Source organism: Anthonomus grandis, chromosome 15 (assembly GCF_022605725.1).
Source record: "Anthonomus grandis grandis chromosome 15, icAntGran1.3, whole genome shotgun sequence".
Taxonomy (NCBI): Eukaryota; Metazoa; Arthropoda; class Insecta; order Coleoptera; family Curculionidae; genus Anthonomus; species Anthonomus grandis.
Window position 1 is genome coordinate 9,371,716 of NC_065560.1, and position 19,880 is coordinate 9,391,595.

The following is a 19,880-nucleotide window of genomic DNA, read 5'->3' on the forward strand; positions in this document are numbered from 1 at the left end:
TGGCATACTTTCTTCTGTAAACAAACAAACAAAAAACAATGTCACGGTCTCATAAGCAAAATTTATTGGCTACGCGTGTTTCGTCCTGTATAAGCAGGGCATTATCAGGCATAAAAACAATTAAAAGGGGTCTTTAATATACAACCATTTGCAAAATAAAATAAAATTACCTTAGGACTTACACATACACTGTAAAACTAACAACAATATTAAACAAAATAGTGAGGTTAGAGACACAATATATAAGGAGGTAAAAACAAAAAATAAAAGGCTTGTGGTCCTGTTAGGTTTTAAACCGTAGACCTCTCACTTGCTAAGCGAAGCCTAATGGACAAGACAGACATGAACATTTAAAATGGTTATTTATAACTTAGACAGATAGCATGTAAAGGGTGTCCCTATAGGAACGCACGTTTTGAATTGCGCAGCATTCTTATTTTATCGCAGTATGTCAAAAAAAACTGAAAAGAATAATGTAAACAGTATGCGATTAGTAGCCATGGAACGATATACGGTCGAACAACGAATTATTATTGTTAAAACACACTATAAATATGGAGAATGTTTTGCGGAAACAGTTCGTAAATTGCGGGACATTTTTGGTCGACACGATGCACCAAATCACACGATCGTCCAAAGACTAATTGATAAATTTGAACAAAATGGTTCTGTCGTGGATTTAAAAACACCAGTGCGTCACCGTACTAGCCGTTCTGTTGAAAATATTGCCGCAGTGCGTGAAAGTGTTGGCGAGAATCCGGGAACATCTATCCGTCATCGTGCACAGCAGTTGCACATTTCGAAGAGCACTACCCACCGAATTCTAACAAATGATCTTCATTTACATGCCTATAGGATTCAATTGGCCCAAGAATTAAAGCCAGTGGACCATGCAACGCGCCATACATTTTCTTCTTGGGTATTGCAGAAACAACAAATGGATGTCGATTTTTCGAAAAAAATTTTGTTTACCGATGAGGCACACTTTCACCTTAATGGCTTTGTTAATAAACAAAATTGCCGAATTTGGGGCGAAGAAAATCCTAGAGTCATTCATGAGAAGAAAATGCATCCATTAAGAGTCACTGTTTGGTGCGGACTTTGGACAGGTGGAGTAATTGGACCGTACTTCTTAGAGGACGAGGCTGAAAATGCAGCTACCGTGAACAGCGAACGCTATCGTAATATGCTCACTGAGTTTTTATGGCCTCAGTTGTATGGTATGGATACGGGCGGTATGTGGTACCAACAGGATGGTGCGACATGTCACACTACACGTGAAGCTATTCAATTGTTGCAAAGAAAGTTTCCCGGTCGTGTCATTTCACGGAATGGAGACCAGAACTGGCCCGCAAGATCATGCGATTTAACGCCTTGTGACTTTTTTCTTTGGGGGTTTTTAAAATCCCTCGTATACGCTAATAACCCAACAACAATTCCACAGTTGAAAAACGAAATTAAACGTATTGTTAGCGAAATTGGGCCGCAATTATGTGAAAATGTAATTGAAAATTTCTCAAAACGAATAAGAGTCTGTCACGAAAGTCGAGGCGGCCATTTGCCAGATATTATTTTTCACGTTTAAGAGGGAGGTCTACCTGCGTAAAACGGGGTTAGCTCCTGTACCAAGACAAAAAAAGTTAGAAAGCTCAAATTTTCTGTAGGGATTGTTTATTGGATTATCTAGACGGGATGCTATTTAAAATTTTGAAAATCAAAAAAAACAATGTTGAAAATTTTTATTTTTTATTAAAACAATGTAAAATTGACCATCCCCTGTTCCTTAAATCTAATAAAACATAACACTCGAAATATATATGTTGTAAACATTTTTGGTTTCTTTTAAAACCTAACCCAAAAAATAATAATAATTTTGGCTAAAAATTGGGTCTCCATAGGATATTTAGGCAGATCTGGCAACACCGTTCTTGTTTCTTAGGACGCGCAATATTTGTCGGTCAGCTTTCATTGGTCGAAACGGTTTTGATAAACGGGTAGTGCTAAGTAGTCTTGATTTTATTCTAAGTGATATTCGCAATTATTATTTTCCTTTATTTTATTAGTGCATTGTGTTTTGTACTTTCGTGATTGTGTACTTTCGTCGTTGTTTAAAAATTTTCGTTATGGGTCGTAATAAACGAAACGTTGTGGATAAAAAACATTTAGGTTTAGCTACTTTTCGTAAAAGTAAAAAACGTATTTCAAAAAACGTCTGGTATAGTTTAGGTGAAGTGACTTGGTCAAGCTCCAAAATTGAGTATGTACAAAATACAATCAACATACTACATATACGCATTAAAATAAACTGCAAAATATATTACGATATTTAGTGATGGATTTCCGTATATATTTACGGTGGATTCAAGTCTTTCCAGCACAGCCTCCGGCGCGGCGGCCCGTTCAACAATCAATATTTGTCAGATAAAAATAGGCAAGCTCGGCGCGGATAACGTGAAACAGACGAAGATACGAGATTCTCTCGATGCTGCTGGGATTGAGTTGTGGACGGGCCGGAAATAGGAAACACAGTCGCGCGCTCAAAAATAGGAAATGCAATTATTTTATACGTTTCATTATTTTTATTTTACAGTTTTCTTCAACTAAACAAATATAAGCAAAATATTAACTTTTATTGTGTTCCATTATTTATAAACGTAATTTTTTATTAGATATTATATATTATACGACGTGTTACAAATTCCTAGCTCACTATTGGGATCTCGGTAAATATAAGAGTTACGAAGATGGTTAAATTTAGGACGAAGTTTCGCATTTTTGAGCCTAGAAATGTGCCATTTGAAAATTTGTTTAAATTTAAATTTCTTGTTGGGGCGCTATTGGACCACCCCTTTTCTACGTGGAAATAATGTTGCGAAAAATCAACCATTTCTTAAGATGCCTGCCATAATATATAGGTCTGTATATGGTAATAACTAAAACAATTTTGAATTTTGTGAGTGTGTTAAAATTAGCATGGTGAAGACTTGGCTCACCCTAAAATCGGTTTCGCGTTTATATTATACTGTAGTTCTTGTTGTTATTCTATTTGTTATATACTGTTGATGTTTTCTTTTATTTACTTTCGTCTCAACTTTTGAACAATAAAAATGACATTTTTGCGGCCTTTTAATACTAGTGATAATGAATCGAATAGTTGTGGTAAATAGGTATTTTTAGGCATTTCATAATCTGTTAGTTTATGATCGCTTTACCGATCAAATTTTAAGTGAGCATCAATTTTTTAACACGTGTCATTTTTGACCTGAATATGTTTTAAACCTGAATTATAATTTTTAAACATAATGTACGTTAAAAAATATCATTAATATTTGCTTAACAAAAAAAATACAGTACTGTTTTTTTAAGATAAAAATTCACGGTTAAATTAAATTTTTGACATTAAAATTAACGAGTCACTTATTTTGGGTATTATGTCACTTATATTATATATCAATTTAGAAAATACTATCTCATACGCTCAAATATTGAAAAGAAGAAGAAAATAGACTTATTCACATATTTAAAATATATTTGAATTTAAATTTTTAACAAAACCTTTCGTTATATTTACTTTAATGTAAGTTCAATAAGTCTTAAATACAATAATTTAAATAGATATAATAGATACCGCGAATGAATCCAATTATAATTCATGCCAATGACGAATCCAGTTCTGAAGAGATGGATAGTGATGCTAAATAGATAAGCATTTTTGGACGTAAAAAAATGTGGGTGCAAAATTATGAATACATAGTTAACTTCACTTATATTTGATTTCGATAAGCCCAAAAATTTCATTTCAATGAAAATTCATTGTTCAGCGGAAATTTTTGGGCTTATCGGAACAAATATCAGCGGAGGCAAATATAACAATATTCTATTGCAGCACGGCCACGACATTATTTTATACCTATGTAACAACAAACCACCCAACTTTTTGACAATTTTTTTAATAATTAAAAAAAACTGTGTATATTTCATTAAATCTAACCACGACTTTTGCGTGACTTGATAAATGTTTTTGTTGGTTGTAAAATAACTTTTAACTAAATTTTTACTATATATATTAAGCCAGAGAACAACACGTTATATGCACGCCAATGCCCTATAAAGAAACCGCCGCGTGCTAAACGTTTTTAGTTTTTATACTTGTCCAAGTAACTTCACCTAAACTATAAATATAATGCTTTTTTTTTGTAATTAATAAGTGTACAAGGTGTCCCAGTATATGGTCTAGAGATGCTCGTAATAAGAGCGAAATATGTAACCGATTTTATTTATTATACAATTTTAAAGTTATTTGAGACCGGTGACTTGGAGTTTTATACAGTTTCCGTGTTTTTGGTAGAGGGCGTTCGTCGCGTTAGTTTTTACTTTTTTAGAACACAATCGCACTTTTAGGTTTTCATAATATGTGAATGACTTAAATTTACTAGATTTTTAGCAATGCAATCCTAAATAAAATAAACTAGTTTAGTGTATATCCCAGTTGCGCGTGATTAGCCTGAAACCTCGTTGCAAACGGTTCCATTACGTAATGCCTCACACATTCACCCATAGGGAGTATTATTCGTGTATGGTTTCTGTAATGGTAGCGCATTACGTGCTGTTGATGAATACCGACGTGGTTTTCCAAATCGAAGAATTCCTAATCGAAAAGTTTTTCAGACAGTTTTTGCAAACGCTCAGGAAACAGGAATGTTTCCAAGCATAAGAATTAATTCTGAACGAGAGGCGGACTAAATGTAGAAAATAAGAAAATGTTCTGGATATGGCTGAAGAGAACCCGAGTGTTAGTACGAGGCGGATTACAAAAGAACTTCGATTAGCATCACATGTAGACGTTTGGAAGACACTTAGAAAAAACGGTTTTAAGCCTATCCCTATTCAACCGGTTCAACATCTTCAAGAAGGTGATTTTGGCTTAGGGGTTCAATTTTGTGAATGGATCCCACAAAATCGAGACCTACATAATATTTAGCGATGAAGCTTATTTTACCCGCAATGGAATTAATAACCGACACAATGAACATCGGTAGTCAGATGAAAATCCTCATGCCACGTTTGAACAAAACGGCCAACAATCTTACAAATAAACTTCAGAACCGATTATTTCTGAAACGGTCGAGAATCGGATTAGAACATATGAGTTAATTTATCTTATTTTGACCTTCTGAACATGTTCCCAAAATATTTCCTTTTCCTCCCGAATCACCCTGTATGTACATATGTAAGACTTTATAACATAAAAAGTAGTTAATAAACCTAACAAGAAGTAAGACCAGTTGACTTGCGTCCCTGGTAATCGAGATTCGATATATCAGGGAGAAGGGAACGGTGGAGTGGGTAATTATGGCAGCCAGTGTTGCTACTTTCAGCGAAAACTGCACCGGCCACGAAACTACTGTCGCGCCTCGAAACCGATTTTGTCACGTGGTGGACCGCACTCTTAATTGCAGTGTATTAGCTTTACATTAAAATATAATTAACACTCAGTTTAAAATAAATTATGACTTTTATTTACCAATTAAAACGTGCGCTCTTATATATATACAATTTAAAATTACAGGAAGAAAAATTATCTAGGAAATGTTATTAAAAATTAAATTTGGTTAAAGACGTCATTTACACACACACAAGAACAGGACTTTTCTAGTTATTTTGAGTTTTTCTAACAGGTCCAACTTCTTCCCTTTAGAGCATTTATGGAGTATGTCAGCTCCATCAAGTGCAGTGAAACTGTGGGATGTAGCTAGCAGATGGTTAGCGAATGTTTGTATTTATCCACAAAGGCTGTATGTTCTTTCGATTTTAATTCTAATGGATGTTTTTCGACCTGATTGTCCAATGTACACTGCGTTACAGTCGTTACACTTTAAGTGTACATCTCCAATTTAGAGACGAAGTCAGATCTGTCCAAAACCTTAATTAATTGTTCTTTTAAATTATTAACTGTTTTAAAGACTATGGTTAAACTAAAAGGCTTAAAAAACTTGGCTAATTGGTGTGAGATGCTACCGAAGAATGACATGGACCGATATACTTGTTCAGTTTTCTTATCATATATTAGCGCGCGAGAGCGCAACCATTATTAAAAGCAATTTGTTTAATGATGTTAAGTTCCGACCAGAAAGCCTCCTTAGACAAAAGGATGTAAAAGAGTCTGTAGAGAAGGGAATTAAACGAAGCAAATTTATAAGACTGTGGAGAATTTGATGAAAACTGAATAACGTTATCCGTGGTGGTTGGTTTGCGGTAGATTTTAAACTCTAATTTGCTGGTTTTCCTGATAACGAGGACGTCTAGAAACGGCAGTTTACCACCTCTTATTCTGTGGTGAAGGAAACATTAGGGTGAAGAGAATTAATAAATCCAAGAAACTGTGCCAATTCGACTTCCAATCCCTTGCCAATCACTTCTATTCCACACCACAAAAATGTCGTCCACATATCTCCTATATACAGTCAGAAACCTTCCAAATCCACTATTTATGGTCTTTTTCTCCAAATGCTTTATGAAAATCTCACTTAGGAGGGGAGAGAGGCAAGACCCCATAGCTAAACTGGTGATTTGCTTATAAAACGTGTTGTTAAAAAAGAAAGAAGTTCTGATCAAGGACCAGTTTAAGCAGGTTATAATAATACGACTCAAGGAAGACTTAAGTCGCTAACTAGAGTAATATAATCATCTGATGGGATGCTGGGAAAAAGGTTTTTCACGTCGAAAGAAATCAGTCTTGAACCTTGTGGCATGGTGACAGTTTTCAGGAAGTTTGTCAGTTCTATAGAATTTCTAGCAGAAAAATCACTCCTAAAGCCTGTAACCTCTCTTAACGTAGCATTCAACCAAGAGGATAAATTGTAACAGGAGGAACCAACAAAGGAAACAACCGGTCTAATGAGTATATCAGGTTTATGGATTTTAGGAAGAGCATAGAGGATGGGAGTTCTAGGGTTTATGGGATAAAATTTCTAAAAAAATATTAAACCGCCCTTTTAATTGTTTTTAGGCCTGATGATGCCCTGCTTATACAGGGCGAAACACGTGTAGCCAATAAAGTTTGCTTATGAGACCATGACATTGTTTTTTGTTTGTTTGTTTACATTTTGTGTGGTCTCTTGAAAAAAAGTGGATGAGGATTTCATATACTCTTTCTGCAAAAAGTAGCATAGCTGTCTTTAAAATTTGTATCTAGATTTCTTTGGTTATAGTTTCCTTTACGAGAAAAATTGAACCACCATGCTTCACAGTGCCTATGGTATATCTAGGATCGTATATTTGATTTTAACTCCTTCTTACAAACAAGTATTTCATCTGATCCAAATATTTCCAATCCAATTTATTTTGGTTTCATCCGAGAAAAAAGTCTGTTTTTTCAGTTAGCACGATCCCCATTTTCTCTACCAAATATTGTTCTTTGTCGAACATTTATTTTGCTTCAAAAAGATAAAGGGTCCAAAGGATTCTCGTACTAATATCTAATTTCATATTTCTTTTAGATACAATATTTTACTAACCTTTAGTCGCGTTTTGGCAAACTTAAACGCCTTTGACAGCGTACCGTTGCTTAGATCGCTCGTATCGATGTCCAGCTGCTGAGGTTCCAAGTACGCCATGAACTTTTCCTACGATAAATACAAACAGTTGATGTATAATATTACATTTTTAAGGAAATGTCTAACTAAACTTACAGCATCCGCTGAACACAGATTATCGGCCATAGCACGGGTTAAAGCTTTCAAAAATCCGACTTTGGTAAGCGGTTTCGTGCTGCTCTCGCTTTCATCGGGCACGATGAAGGCAAACGAATAAAGCTTCTCCTTCGTCTCCTCGTTGCTTTTGCATACCAAACTGAACACGTTCTGACAGTCTTCTGTTTCCTTAATATCTATCACCTAAAATAAAGGAAAAAACGCCTAAGCTTTTTGTTTTTGTTTTTAGGTAAAAGTCAGGAGGATACGATTAACCTGGTGTGCACTTTCGACTCAGCAGACCTCAAGCATTTTAACATGTAACATCAACAATAAGCAATAAGATTATAGGTTCTTTCTTTTTTCTCGCAAATACGGACTTGCTACAATCGCACACAAGACCATCTTAATTGGTCATAAATAAAGCGTAAACCATCGCTAACATTGTCTGATGTAAAAAGTAAAAATCGTGTTTAAGGGGGCATAGTCGGCCGCCATACCTACTACATGGTGACCAGAGGGAAATAGAATTCTGGTAATTATTTTACTATTTGCCTTTATTTTTGGTTTGTAGAGAACCGTGCTGTTTTGAAGGGTATAAATAGAACAGCTGTGAAAACGTTTTTTGTTTAATTAATTTTTACATTCTCTGTTAAATGGACAGCTATGCTTCCCTTCACAGAGGTAAAAGTAAAGGCGTCATTTATTTATTCTAATTTGGAGTTTATATTGCCAAATCTTCATTATTAGATCTATATTAAAAAAGGCATTTGATATTTCAAAAAAAAAACTTTGTTACTTTGCAGAAATAATTGAAAAATTCATAATTAATATAATTATGATGAAATATAATAGTAATTTTCAAATTAAACCATAAATCACAAAGAAAAATTAGCAATTACTTGTCGAAATTTAAAACTGAAATATTTTTAGCAATTCTCAATCTTTTCTGGGTTTATTTTGAATCCAACAAGTCCCAAAAAAATTAAAATTGTTTTTCTTATAATTTATTTTTTTATATATAAACTTTTTTTTTCTATATAATTTTTTTTTTGTATAGCTTAAATTGATTTCAAACAAATAAAGAATAGAAGTTGGTTTCCCAATTAATAAAACATTTATCTCTTGGTAAGTTTTTAATAAAAGTTTTAATTTTGTTTATGATTGAGTGAATTCAATATGTTTACATTTTTGTTTGATTAATTTGAAATGTGGATTTATTAGTGCTTATGTTAAATGTGGATTTCTGAAAATAAACAAATAATTTAAGCCTAAAAAAATAAATCTGTTTTTTTAAAACCTACTTTCAAAGTTTAAAATAAAAAAAAAATAAAATAATTTTTTAAAACAATTTTTAATTAGATTTAAAATATTAACTCCAATTTTTTTTAATATAAACAGGAAAAAAGTTGAAGAAAAGTTAAAACAGCTTTTGACAATGAATTTTAAGTCTTCGCTCTGCTTTTTAGAAATCGTTAAAATTTAAAATAAATAAATCCTCATTGCATAAAAGGTACTTTATAAGAATATCAGAGTTGTACACATTTCCTTGCTAACATTCTTTTCATATTTGTTTTAAGCTGACTAAATTATTTTCTTTCTGTATTGTTCTGTCTGTTTAAGACATTTTTAAATCTAAATATTAAAAAATTAAATATAGGTATGTTTAAAAATGGGCATTTAGGTAAGCAATCTCCATACCTAATAACATTTGTTTGGCTAAAGTAATGTAGGTATTAATAAGTGTTGCCTTTATTCCTTTCATATCTTTTAAGTCCTAATAACTAATGTGTCACCACTGTAGGATAATATCTTTAAATATGTTGATAATATTTTTTTATTAAAAAAATATTATCATGAATATTATCATGAGATATAAATATACACATCAAAATGGTCTAAGGAACACTTAGAAAAATAGTTTTTTGCGCCTTATAAATTTTTATATATTTATATTTTCATACGGAATAGATACTACCTTTAATATTAAGATACCAACGAAGTAAAATAAATATTTGGGTACAAAAAATCATCCCAGAACAGCGTTTTTTGCTACTTGCACATTTTGTCGAAATAACGCAGATTATAATTTTTAAATTCTAACGCAATATCGCATTTTCTGTGGTTCCAACCGAACAATTCTGATTTAGTTTTTATTCAATAAAAATGGAAAGACGACATTTAGCTCGAGAGGAAATGCTAAGAGCAGTCAGAATGCTTGACGCAGGTACAAGTCAAAGAGACGTTGCAAGAGCTTTGGATACATCTCCCAGTGTAATTAACCGTTTGTGGGCAAGATATAGAGAGACAAATGATGTTAGAGAACGGCATCAAGGCCCGTCGCAAGTTACCACACCTGCCCAAGACCGTTTTATAACTTTGCAAGCTCAAAGAAATCCCACGGTAACAGCCTCTGTTTTGGTTCAGCAGCTCTCACGAGTGCATAACGTCGAGGTTTCAGGTCAAACTATTAGAAACCGTTTGCATGAGAGAGGACTTCATGCCAGAAGACCCCTAAGGGTTCCTCGGTTAACTTTAGGAAATCGAGGTGCAAGATTAACGTGGTGCCAAGAACATGTTAATTGGAATCAAGAAAGATGGGCCACAGTTCTTTTTACTGTTCATGCCCGGGAAGTAGTAAGGCAACTGGGTGGATCACTAATGTTTTGGGGTGGCATTAGACTTGACGGAAAAACGAACCTCATTTTTGTGGAAAATACAATGACTGGAATAAGTTATAGGGATAATATACTACTGCCTGTAATTGTTCCATATTTACGCGAAAGGGGCCCAAATTCGTTGTTGCAACAAGATAATGCCCCACCACATCGAGCATGGCTTGTACGAATCGCTATTGAGGAAAATCAAATAAATCTTCTACCCTGGCCCTCTACCTCACCGGACCTTAATCCAATTGAGCATGTTTGGAATTGGTTAAAAAGGCAACTTCTTCAACGATTTGACTTTTTTTAAAGCACTCTGGAGCTTCGTCTTGCTGTGACACATGTTTGGGAGGAGTTGCCCCAAGAATTAATTCATAATTTAATTTTAAGTATGCCTAGGCGATGCCAAAGTGTTATTAATAATAGAGGTGGACCATCTGGCTATTAGTTTAATTTGTATTTGGTAAATTTTTATTTTTATAATTTTTTTTAATAAACGGTAATAAATGGGATTTTCTTCTTTATTTTTATTTGGGCCCTAAATTATGAGTAAATTATAATCTACAAAAAAAGTTAATAATTATATTGTTATTTTATTCGAATAATGTAAAAAAATTGCAATAATTAACTTTTTTCCAATCTTCTCAAAAATATTAACATATGTGTATGTGTTCCCTAGACCATTTTGATGTGTGTATAGTTTTCAATTTCTCTTGTTCATTATAAAATGAATACAAAAAAATTTTTCAAAAAACACAGGGATCGAACCACTTCGGACTTCAGATCCAATGGTCTCTGGTTCGATCCCTGTTTTTTGAAAATTTTTTTTTAAATATTTTTTTCTTTTCATAATTGTACTTGTTTTCATTCTTTATAAAATAATATGTAAAAAATTTACTGGATTTCATATTTGGCGTTTTAAAATTCATATTTTAGTCAATACCGATACACGCGATGGTGTAAACTTATTTTATTTTATTTTTATTTATGTTAGTGTGAGTCAGTGTGCAGTTTTTTGTATTTAGATAGGTATGTCTTTTCTGTTAATTAGCGTTCTGTTCCGTATTATTTAATTTTGTTAATTTTACTTAGGTCTGATGATGCCCTAATGCGGCGAAACGCGTAACCTTTAAATAGACGCTTGATTTATGAGACTTGGACTTTGAGTTTACTTTCTCCCCCTATTTGTTTTTGATATAGTGTTTTTGTTCTTTGGCTACTCGAGCTTAATTTCTAATCTTAATGAGAAAAGGAATAAAAATCCCAAAAAAAATATATTTTATTATCAAAAATATGAACTAAGCTATTTAAAAGTTCTAATTTATGTGTCTAACTACTTTGATAGTTAACTTTTTTTGTTTAATACTAACATATACATGTATGTAATGAACCCATACTTTTTAAAAATGGGCATGTAATTGTAAATTAAGTAGTGACTAAAAGAACAAGGGTAATAAAAAAATAATTACTATTTACCAATTTACAAAATTATTTCACATCATATAAACTTCCTAATTGATTACAAATACTGAGATAATAAACAAGTTACTGAGAAGAATAAGCAACTTAGGCCTGTAATACTAAATAATACTAATATTAAAGAAACATAGAGCTTATTATTAATTTACTCATACACTAGTTTTACAATTACTTATACTACACTACACTTGCATCATAATACTCTCGAAGACTAACCTTTAACAATAATATGAACTTGCACAACAACAATAAATGAAGCTAAGTCAAAATTTTGCTTGGTTTGGCATGAAGAAGTCAATAACATCATTAAAGTTCACACATATTTGTTTTGTATTTTTCTGTTATTAATCGAGATACTTTGATCCTTGCACCAGTTTCTCACAAATAAATTTCGAAATTTGCTAATCAAACAAGTGTTAATCCATATTTTCCATGAAAATGCGCAACTAGCGTTGCAACCCACAATTTTTGCACAATTGGATAGGTCTTATAACAAAACAACATTGACATTTTAGTTTGTAAATTAAAAAGTTTAGAAATTGTAATAGGATAAGATCCAAAATAAACAAAACAAAGCAAAAACTACTTGACCTTTCAAATACAGTTTTATTCAAAAAAATCAATAAAGCAAAGAAATTGGAAAAACTTCAATATAAAAGAATTTTTCATCAGATTTGAGTTCATTTGAATCAGCCTGAAATTCGGCACACAGATTCTCGCATATATTCCGCACAGACTCACTATTTTGTTTTGTCATATTCGATCTGGTTATCTTCAAATTTAATAAACTGTAAATAATTACCATCGGTAAAACCGGCAACGACGTGAAAGTCCCCCACCAAGACTTCCCTGACGAGGGAAGCCAATAAAAGCAAATCACAAAATGTAAATTATAACGGATCGCCAAACAAAATAGTGAATCTGAGCGGAATCGAATAAGAAACACTTTGACCATTTTTCAACTCATTCTGATGTGAGTTTTTTTTTTAATTGTACTTTTCTTGGATGCTAAAAGTGACCAATCACGAGAGCCGATTAGACATCGGAAAAGCGGCAAATGAGCAGGACTACGCCCCCTTAAATCAAAATTTTTCCAGTAACATTACAATTTATAATAAAGGTGAAAGGCCATTATTGAGTAAATCAAGTTTTAATACTTAATAATTTTTGTAATGTATCCCAAACATTTTGGTATTTATTCAAAAGTTTAATTATTTTGAGTAACATATCTAATATGTTTATCAAAAATCATTAGAAGTTTGAACGTCTTGTGTTATAACGTTAAAAAATAATTCTGTAGCTGCAGAACCAAAGTTATGTCATTAAAAAAAATATAATCAATGTTTGTGCGTAACTTTTTCTTCCTAATGTAAGAACTGTATATAAAACGAAATAAATTAAAACTTACCCTTTTAATAGTATTAAGCGGCACCATCCTAACATGCTTGTAAGGTTTCACGTTGTTTGGTTTGATCCCGCTCGCCGGACTTTTGGCGCTGTTAAAGACCTTCGATTTTTTCTTGCACACCTCGACCCGGTCGCTGAACACGTAGAGCACCAGACCGCTTCCTTTACTGGCTAAACCCTCACTGGAGGAAAGCTGTATCACATCCGCCTTGATCACATAGTGCCGTAGAGAAGAAACCAAGTCCGGCTGTAGACCACATCAAAGAAATAATTAAGTGTTTTACTGCTGTGGCAAGTAAAATCAGAGACAAATAGAAATTTAACTTGCACAGATATTCAGAAAAACTCCCTATCGTATTGTTATTTTGGGTTATAAGTATCCGAATACGGAAAAATTTTAATCAGTTTTTAATGTACGAGGTCCCAGAAGTACCCGACCCAAGAAAGAAAACTCGAAAATTTTGAAAAAAAATGTATTTATTTTTCAACATAATCTCCTTTCAGCTCTATACACTTTTCCCAGCGATGTTTTGTAAGTTAGATACCCTTTTTATAATAAGAACTGTCTTGCGCCTCGAAATAGCCATTGACTACAGACATCACTTCTTTATCGTTGGAAAATCTTTGACCACTGAGCCAGTTTTTTAAGTTTAGAAACAGAAAATAATCTGAGGGGGCTAAATCTGGCGAATAGGGTGCATGAGATAGCAATTCAAACTTTAATTCGTTAATTTTGGCCATTGCAATAACGGATTTGTGAGCTGATGCATTGTCTTGATGAAACAACACTTTCTTCTTAACCAAATGCGGCCGTTTTTGCTTGATTTCTTCGCTCAAACGTTGCAATAAGTTCGCATAATACTCGCCGTTGATAGTTTTACCTTTTTCAAGATAGTCAATGAAAATTATTCCTCGCGCATCATAAAAAACCGACGCCATGACCTTGCCTGCAGATGAAACGGTTTTCGCCTTCTTTGGAGCCGGTTCTCCCTTTTGAGTCCATTGTTTTGATTGTTCTTTTGTCTCAGGTGTGAAGTGATAGACCAATGTTTCATCCATGGTTATGAAACGACGCAAAAATTCTGCTTTGTTGCTATTAAATTTCGCTAAACACTCAATTGAAACATCTTCACGACACAGTTTTTGCTCGAGTGTGAGCAAACGCGGCACCCATCTTGCACACAGCTTTCTCATGTCAAAATTTTGAGTTAATATGCGATGTACCGCACTTTTTGATTTGAAATGCCTACTATGTCCGCTAGCTCGCGCACTTTCAGTCGACGATCATCCAGTACCGCTTTGTGAATTTTTAAAATTTCTGGACTCGTCAGCTCATTTGGTCGACCACTGCGATGCTCGTCTTGGCAGCTCGTACGGCGTCGTTTAAACTCTGCTACCCAATATTTTACTTTTGTTAACGAAGGAGCAGACTCACCCAAAGTAGAATCCAGTTCAGCTTTTATATTGGTTGGGCTAAGGCCTTTCAAATAAAAGTATTGTATCACATAACGATGACCAATTTTCTCCATTTTCACAAATTCACTGAAAACGTTTACTATTGATGGCTGCCAAACAAATACTAAACAACGTGGCGTCTTCAAACTTGAAACATATGCTTTATAGATTGTAAGATTGAGGGACCACCCTCGTATGTTCCCAAAATAAATAACTTTCGGAATAAAATATTGAGGTAATTTAACGTTTTTGACAAATAATTATAAATTTTGGTTACCGTTTTTTATACTTTTTACGTTTACGAATCGTGTTTTTTAAACGCATTATGCCATTTATTTAAGTTTTTTTATCAACAAGTCATTAATACAAATGATAACGTTAGCCGTACTTCATAATTTAGGTAATTTGGTTAATTATAATTTAATTTTACCCTATAATTTGGTCTCCATCCGTACATTAATATAATAACATGTAGGTTAAGCTTCTTATTTCATTATGGAATGAAAGCATATAACAACGTAAGTCTAGGTAACAAAAACTCATATTACCATTAAAAAAATATTTATTCTTTTTTATACAGTAGGTATGCCATATAATATATATGGACTGAATAATTCATTTAAAAAAATATTATTCTATTCTAGGGTTTTAAGAATGAATTTGCATTCAAAAATTTTAAAGTGACGCCCCTTATGAGGCATTTACATGGAGAATTTTTTCCAATTAAAAACTTTCCAATATATTGAAGGGATAGATTCCGGCTTACAGAATGACCCTAAATCATTTTGGAAATATATCAATGATAAGAGGTCCAATTATACCCTTCCCAATACCCTCTTTTATGGTGACAAGCAAGCGTCCAGTGGTTTGGATATTGCAAACATGTTTAAAGAATTTTTCCAAACTGTTTATTCTCCTGGTATTGATAATAATCAGCTGCAAAATGGTCCCGCTAATGGTTTAAATTTAAACATTACTAAGATCTTAACATATGATATTTGAAGGTATTAGCTCACTCCCTAACAAGATTACTGCAGGCCCAGATGGGATTCCGAATTTTCTCTTGAAGAAATGTGTATGTACTCTTGCCATTCCTTTATCTTTGTTATTTAATGCTTCCTTACAAACATCCACATTTCCAATTGCCTGGAGGGAAAGTTTTATTGTGCCATTGTTTAGAGCTGGCCGTCGGGATGTCATAGATAATTATAGAAGTATTTGCATTCAATCTTCAATACCTTAACTTTTTGATAGCCTTATAGCTAATCAACTTTCTTGGTTATGCAAAGGCTTAATATCAGATTCACAGCATGGGTTTTGCAAGAATAAGTCTACTGCCACTAACTTGATCTGTTACCAATCTGATCTTATGAGTAAATTAGAGGATCATAAACAAATTGATTCTATATACACCGATTTTAGTAAGGCGTTTGATCGTATTGATCATCAAATTCTTCTGTCAAAACTGATCTCCGTAGGGTTTCATGTTGATTTTGTGAGTTGGATTAAAAATTCTTTAACTGGCCGTATTCAAAGGGTCAGGGTAGGTGGACATCTTTCTGATCCTATCAGCGTAACATTAGGTCTCCCTCAGGGAGGGCATACATCACCCTTATTATTTAATTTATTTATTGATGATATAGTTAACTATTTCCTGTATAGTCAGTGTTTGATGTTTGCAGACGACTTAAAATTTTGGAGGGTGGTTGGTAGTATTGTGGATCAAGAATTACTACAAGCAGATATGGATCGCTTAAATAATTGGTGTGAACAAAACAATCTTCATTTAAATGTTACGAAATGTTGTGTTATTAGTTTCACTCGCAGGATCAACCGGTTTCAATCCAATTACTTCATTAATAATGAGCCACTGAATTATGTTGCATCTATTAGGGATTTGGGAGTTATTTTTGATGAGAAACTCACATTTATCGATCATATTAATTCAATTTCTGTAAAAGCATCAAAATTGCTAGGGTTTGTTATGAGAAACTGTTCATATTTCTCAGTCTCTTCAACAAGAAGGGTTTATTGCTCCCTAGTAAGAACTATATTGGAGTACTGCTCTGTAGTTTGGTCTCCATACCACCAGATTCATATCGATGCTTTAGAAAGAGTTCAACATAAATTCCTGAGATATTGTGCTCATAGAACTTTAACTGTTATTGAGAACCATGACTATTCTTATATTGAAAGTCAATTATCTATTCCGACACTGTCGCAACGCCGTAATATTTCTGGTGCTAGTTTTATATATACGATCGTTAATAGGCTTATTGATTGCCCTGCTCTGTTGGGTCGCATACGATTTAATGTTCCTCATCACGGGTTACGCCATAATGTAACCTTTAACATTCCATTCCACAGAACATCCTATGGAATTAATAATCCTATGGATAGGTATATGAATTTGTTAAACAATTCGAATATTGATGTGTTTAACATAAGTTCCTTAATGCATCTAAAGAGGTCACTTACTTCATAATTGTGCATAAAACTTTTGTATTTACATTCTTGCATATAAATTATTAAGGTTGTTTCTAGTATATGTAGTATGATGTTTTTTACTTTAGTATTAATTTTTTAAGTAGGTTTAGATTATGACAGTTGTTTATGTAAATATTATTGCTTTGTAAAATTTACAGTTAATGGGGTTTTCCCGTATTATAAATAAATAAATAAAAGAAAGAGTTTAAATTTCAGAACAAAAAATATTTAAAACCAGAAATCCAGAACACCCGGTATTTTTCCAACAAACTGATTTTATCAAAAAAATAGTACCTACACACTTTCTATTAAATAATGAACTTACATATATGAAACACAATTAAAATATCCTCCATTTTGATTGATAGCAATCGCTGCCATGCAACGTGTAACCGACACGATGGTGTATGGATTACTAAGCACTTTGAACAAAGAACCAGAATAATGTAAACGAAGAAATCAAAACTGGGTTCATTTTTATCACATACCTTGAAGGATCAATTGCATTGATGGGATCAAAAAACACTCGGGGAATTCACAAATCACAAACTACGTTTAAGGCAAATCATTATAAAATTATTATAACATTATAAACAAACAATTTGTAAAGGAAAATGAATGAGAAGCTATCGAATCGAGTCTAAATAAAATTTACTTGCTCCTGCTATTGGTCGAAGTTCGAAGCAAGTGATACCACGTGATATTTCCGTGGTACCTTTAACTGGCTCCAAATATCGCAAATATCGGATGAAATCATTTGGCATCTTGCAGAGAATGAAGGTATAAATGAATTAATCTATTGTGCATTTCAAGAAAGGTAAATTATTCCCGCTTGAAAAAATTTAATTCTAGATTTAAGAAAAATAAATATTTGTGTGAAGGCACTGAAAATTTATATTTGTGAGAACATGATATGTAATTATAATAACAGGAACTTACAGTTGATTTAACTGCAATAGTTTCCTTAATATTAAATATAGCTTGTTCTTGAACAATTATAAATTTATTTTGATTTAAAATAAGATTTACTTTAAATTTTAAGACAAGCATACATTTGAAAATAAGATTAAGGTGTTCTTATTTCAATGTTGTTACATTAGATTTAAACATAATTACAGTTATTTCAAGATAATTTTTTCAAGAGTGGCTTTAGTTTTAAATATTGGATAAGATTTTTTTGTGTGTAAGTGTATTTGGGCAAAACATAACACTGCGAAGAGATTTGCGTTTTTAGATTTCTAATGGACCACTCACGACTGACAAAAAAACGTTGCATGAATTTTAACTAACTATACTAAAACATATTCTCAATTTCAAAAAATCTGAAAGTAATACAAGCATATGTTAAAGAAATACTTACCGGGCAATTATCTATCTCGTTAAAAATATTAAAAAGCGTCATCTGACCGTCAGCCTTTCTCTTATCCTCGTTAATATACGTGCAAACTTCCTTCAAGGACTCTAGGGCCTTCTCCAGCGCCACATGATCCGGATTCGTTTTTGGTGTATATTTTAGGATCTCTTTCAGTAAAATGTTCACTTTTCCCAGCCTCATGCTCGGACTGCACATCAAATCGGACAAATCCAATTTGCCGCATTCCGGCCGCGTTTGCATCGCCTTAAGGAACGCGTGGAATCGCGGTTTGGTCGCGTCGCAACGCTGCAAAACCGCCTTCGCTTCTTCGAAGAAGTTGATGAAGGGAGGGTAGGCTTTTTGTAGCTCCGTCGAGTATTTGGTTATTACGTCTCCGGTGCATAACTCCTCGGTCCAATGGGCTCGAAGCCATCGAAGCTAAAATATTAACTTAATTAGTATTTGAATATTAGGGTGGTCCCGATCTTAACAAAAAAAATTATTGTATGCTACATCAAAAATAAGCTCTAGTTTGTCATATAAACAGATGCAAAGAAAAATGCTTCCTCTCCGAGATACAGAGTGTTAAAATTATAAGAAAAAAGTTTTTTATTTATAACTTTTACACTTTAAAATTCTTCTACGAGTTCACAAGAGTCGCATATACGTACATAAACCGCCATATGACGAACTCTAAAGGGGTAATATAAGGGGTTAAGGTCTTAATTTTTTTGTGTTAGATAAAGCGATTAATTATTACTGAGCATTGTTTTGCACTTTAATTCGTTTAAGGAAGTTAAGACAAGGAAAACATACAAAGTCGCAATAGTTAAAACCTTGATAAAACTAAATACTCAGACAATATTTTGCTTGAGCTCAAATTAAGATATTGACATTAAGATTCTTCCTAACTTCAGCAACGTGACGTTTATGTTTTAGTTGTAAATTTAATATTAGACCCAAATTGCGACCTACGTCCACATACTTAAGCGGAATATGTTTAATAGAGATATTTTTCTTGTTCTTCAAAAAATCAACTTTACTCTTACTTAAAAATAACATCAGGTTAGATTTAGTGTTTAATACAAATTATGTTGTATAGATAAACGACAAATTTGTGCAAGTTAATAATTAGCCACATGACTGGTTTCAATGAAGCCATTGGGCTCAAATAAAAAATACAACTGCGTATCATCAGTATAAGCAACAATCTTGAAGTGTTTTGAAGAGGTTACTAAATGTGCGTATAGATGATAAAAAGTAGAGATCCAAAAATTAAACCCTGCAGAACTCTAGACAAAGTACTCAGCTTTTCGGACACATTACCTCTATATGATATGGTTT

The 19,880-nt window shown here is 33.1% G+C and overlaps 1 protein-coding gene and 1 long non-coding RNA gene across 5 annotated transcripts in view; one reads left to right on the forward strand and one right to left on the reverse strand.

Annotated features, from left to right (window-relative positions):
• Positions 1–19,880, forward strand: part of LOC126745191 (uncharacterized) — a 49,423-nt gene that overhangs the window by 25,150 nt on the left and 4,393 nt on the right. The gene's annotated exons all lie outside the window — the stretch shown is intronic.
• The window catches only part of LOC126745183 (protein ECT2), a 93,107-nt gene that overhangs the window by 8,907 nt on the left and 64,320 nt on the right, over positions 1–19,880 (reverse strand). For all 4 annotated transcript variants that reach the window (XM_050452912.1, XM_050452911.1, XM_050452914.1 and 1 more), the window contains 4 exons: positions 18,543–18,974; positions 13,242–13,487; positions 7,692–7,895; positions 7,518–7,625 (listed from right to left, as the gene is read on the reverse strand). In XM_050452912.1, the coding sequence (XP_050308869.1) occupies positions 7,518–7,625; positions 7,692–7,895; positions 13,242–13,487; positions 18,543–18,974 (990 nt within the window). The remainder of the gene's footprint in view (positions 1–7,517; positions 7,626–7,691; positions 7,896–13,241; positions 13,488–18,542; positions 18,975–19,880) is intronic.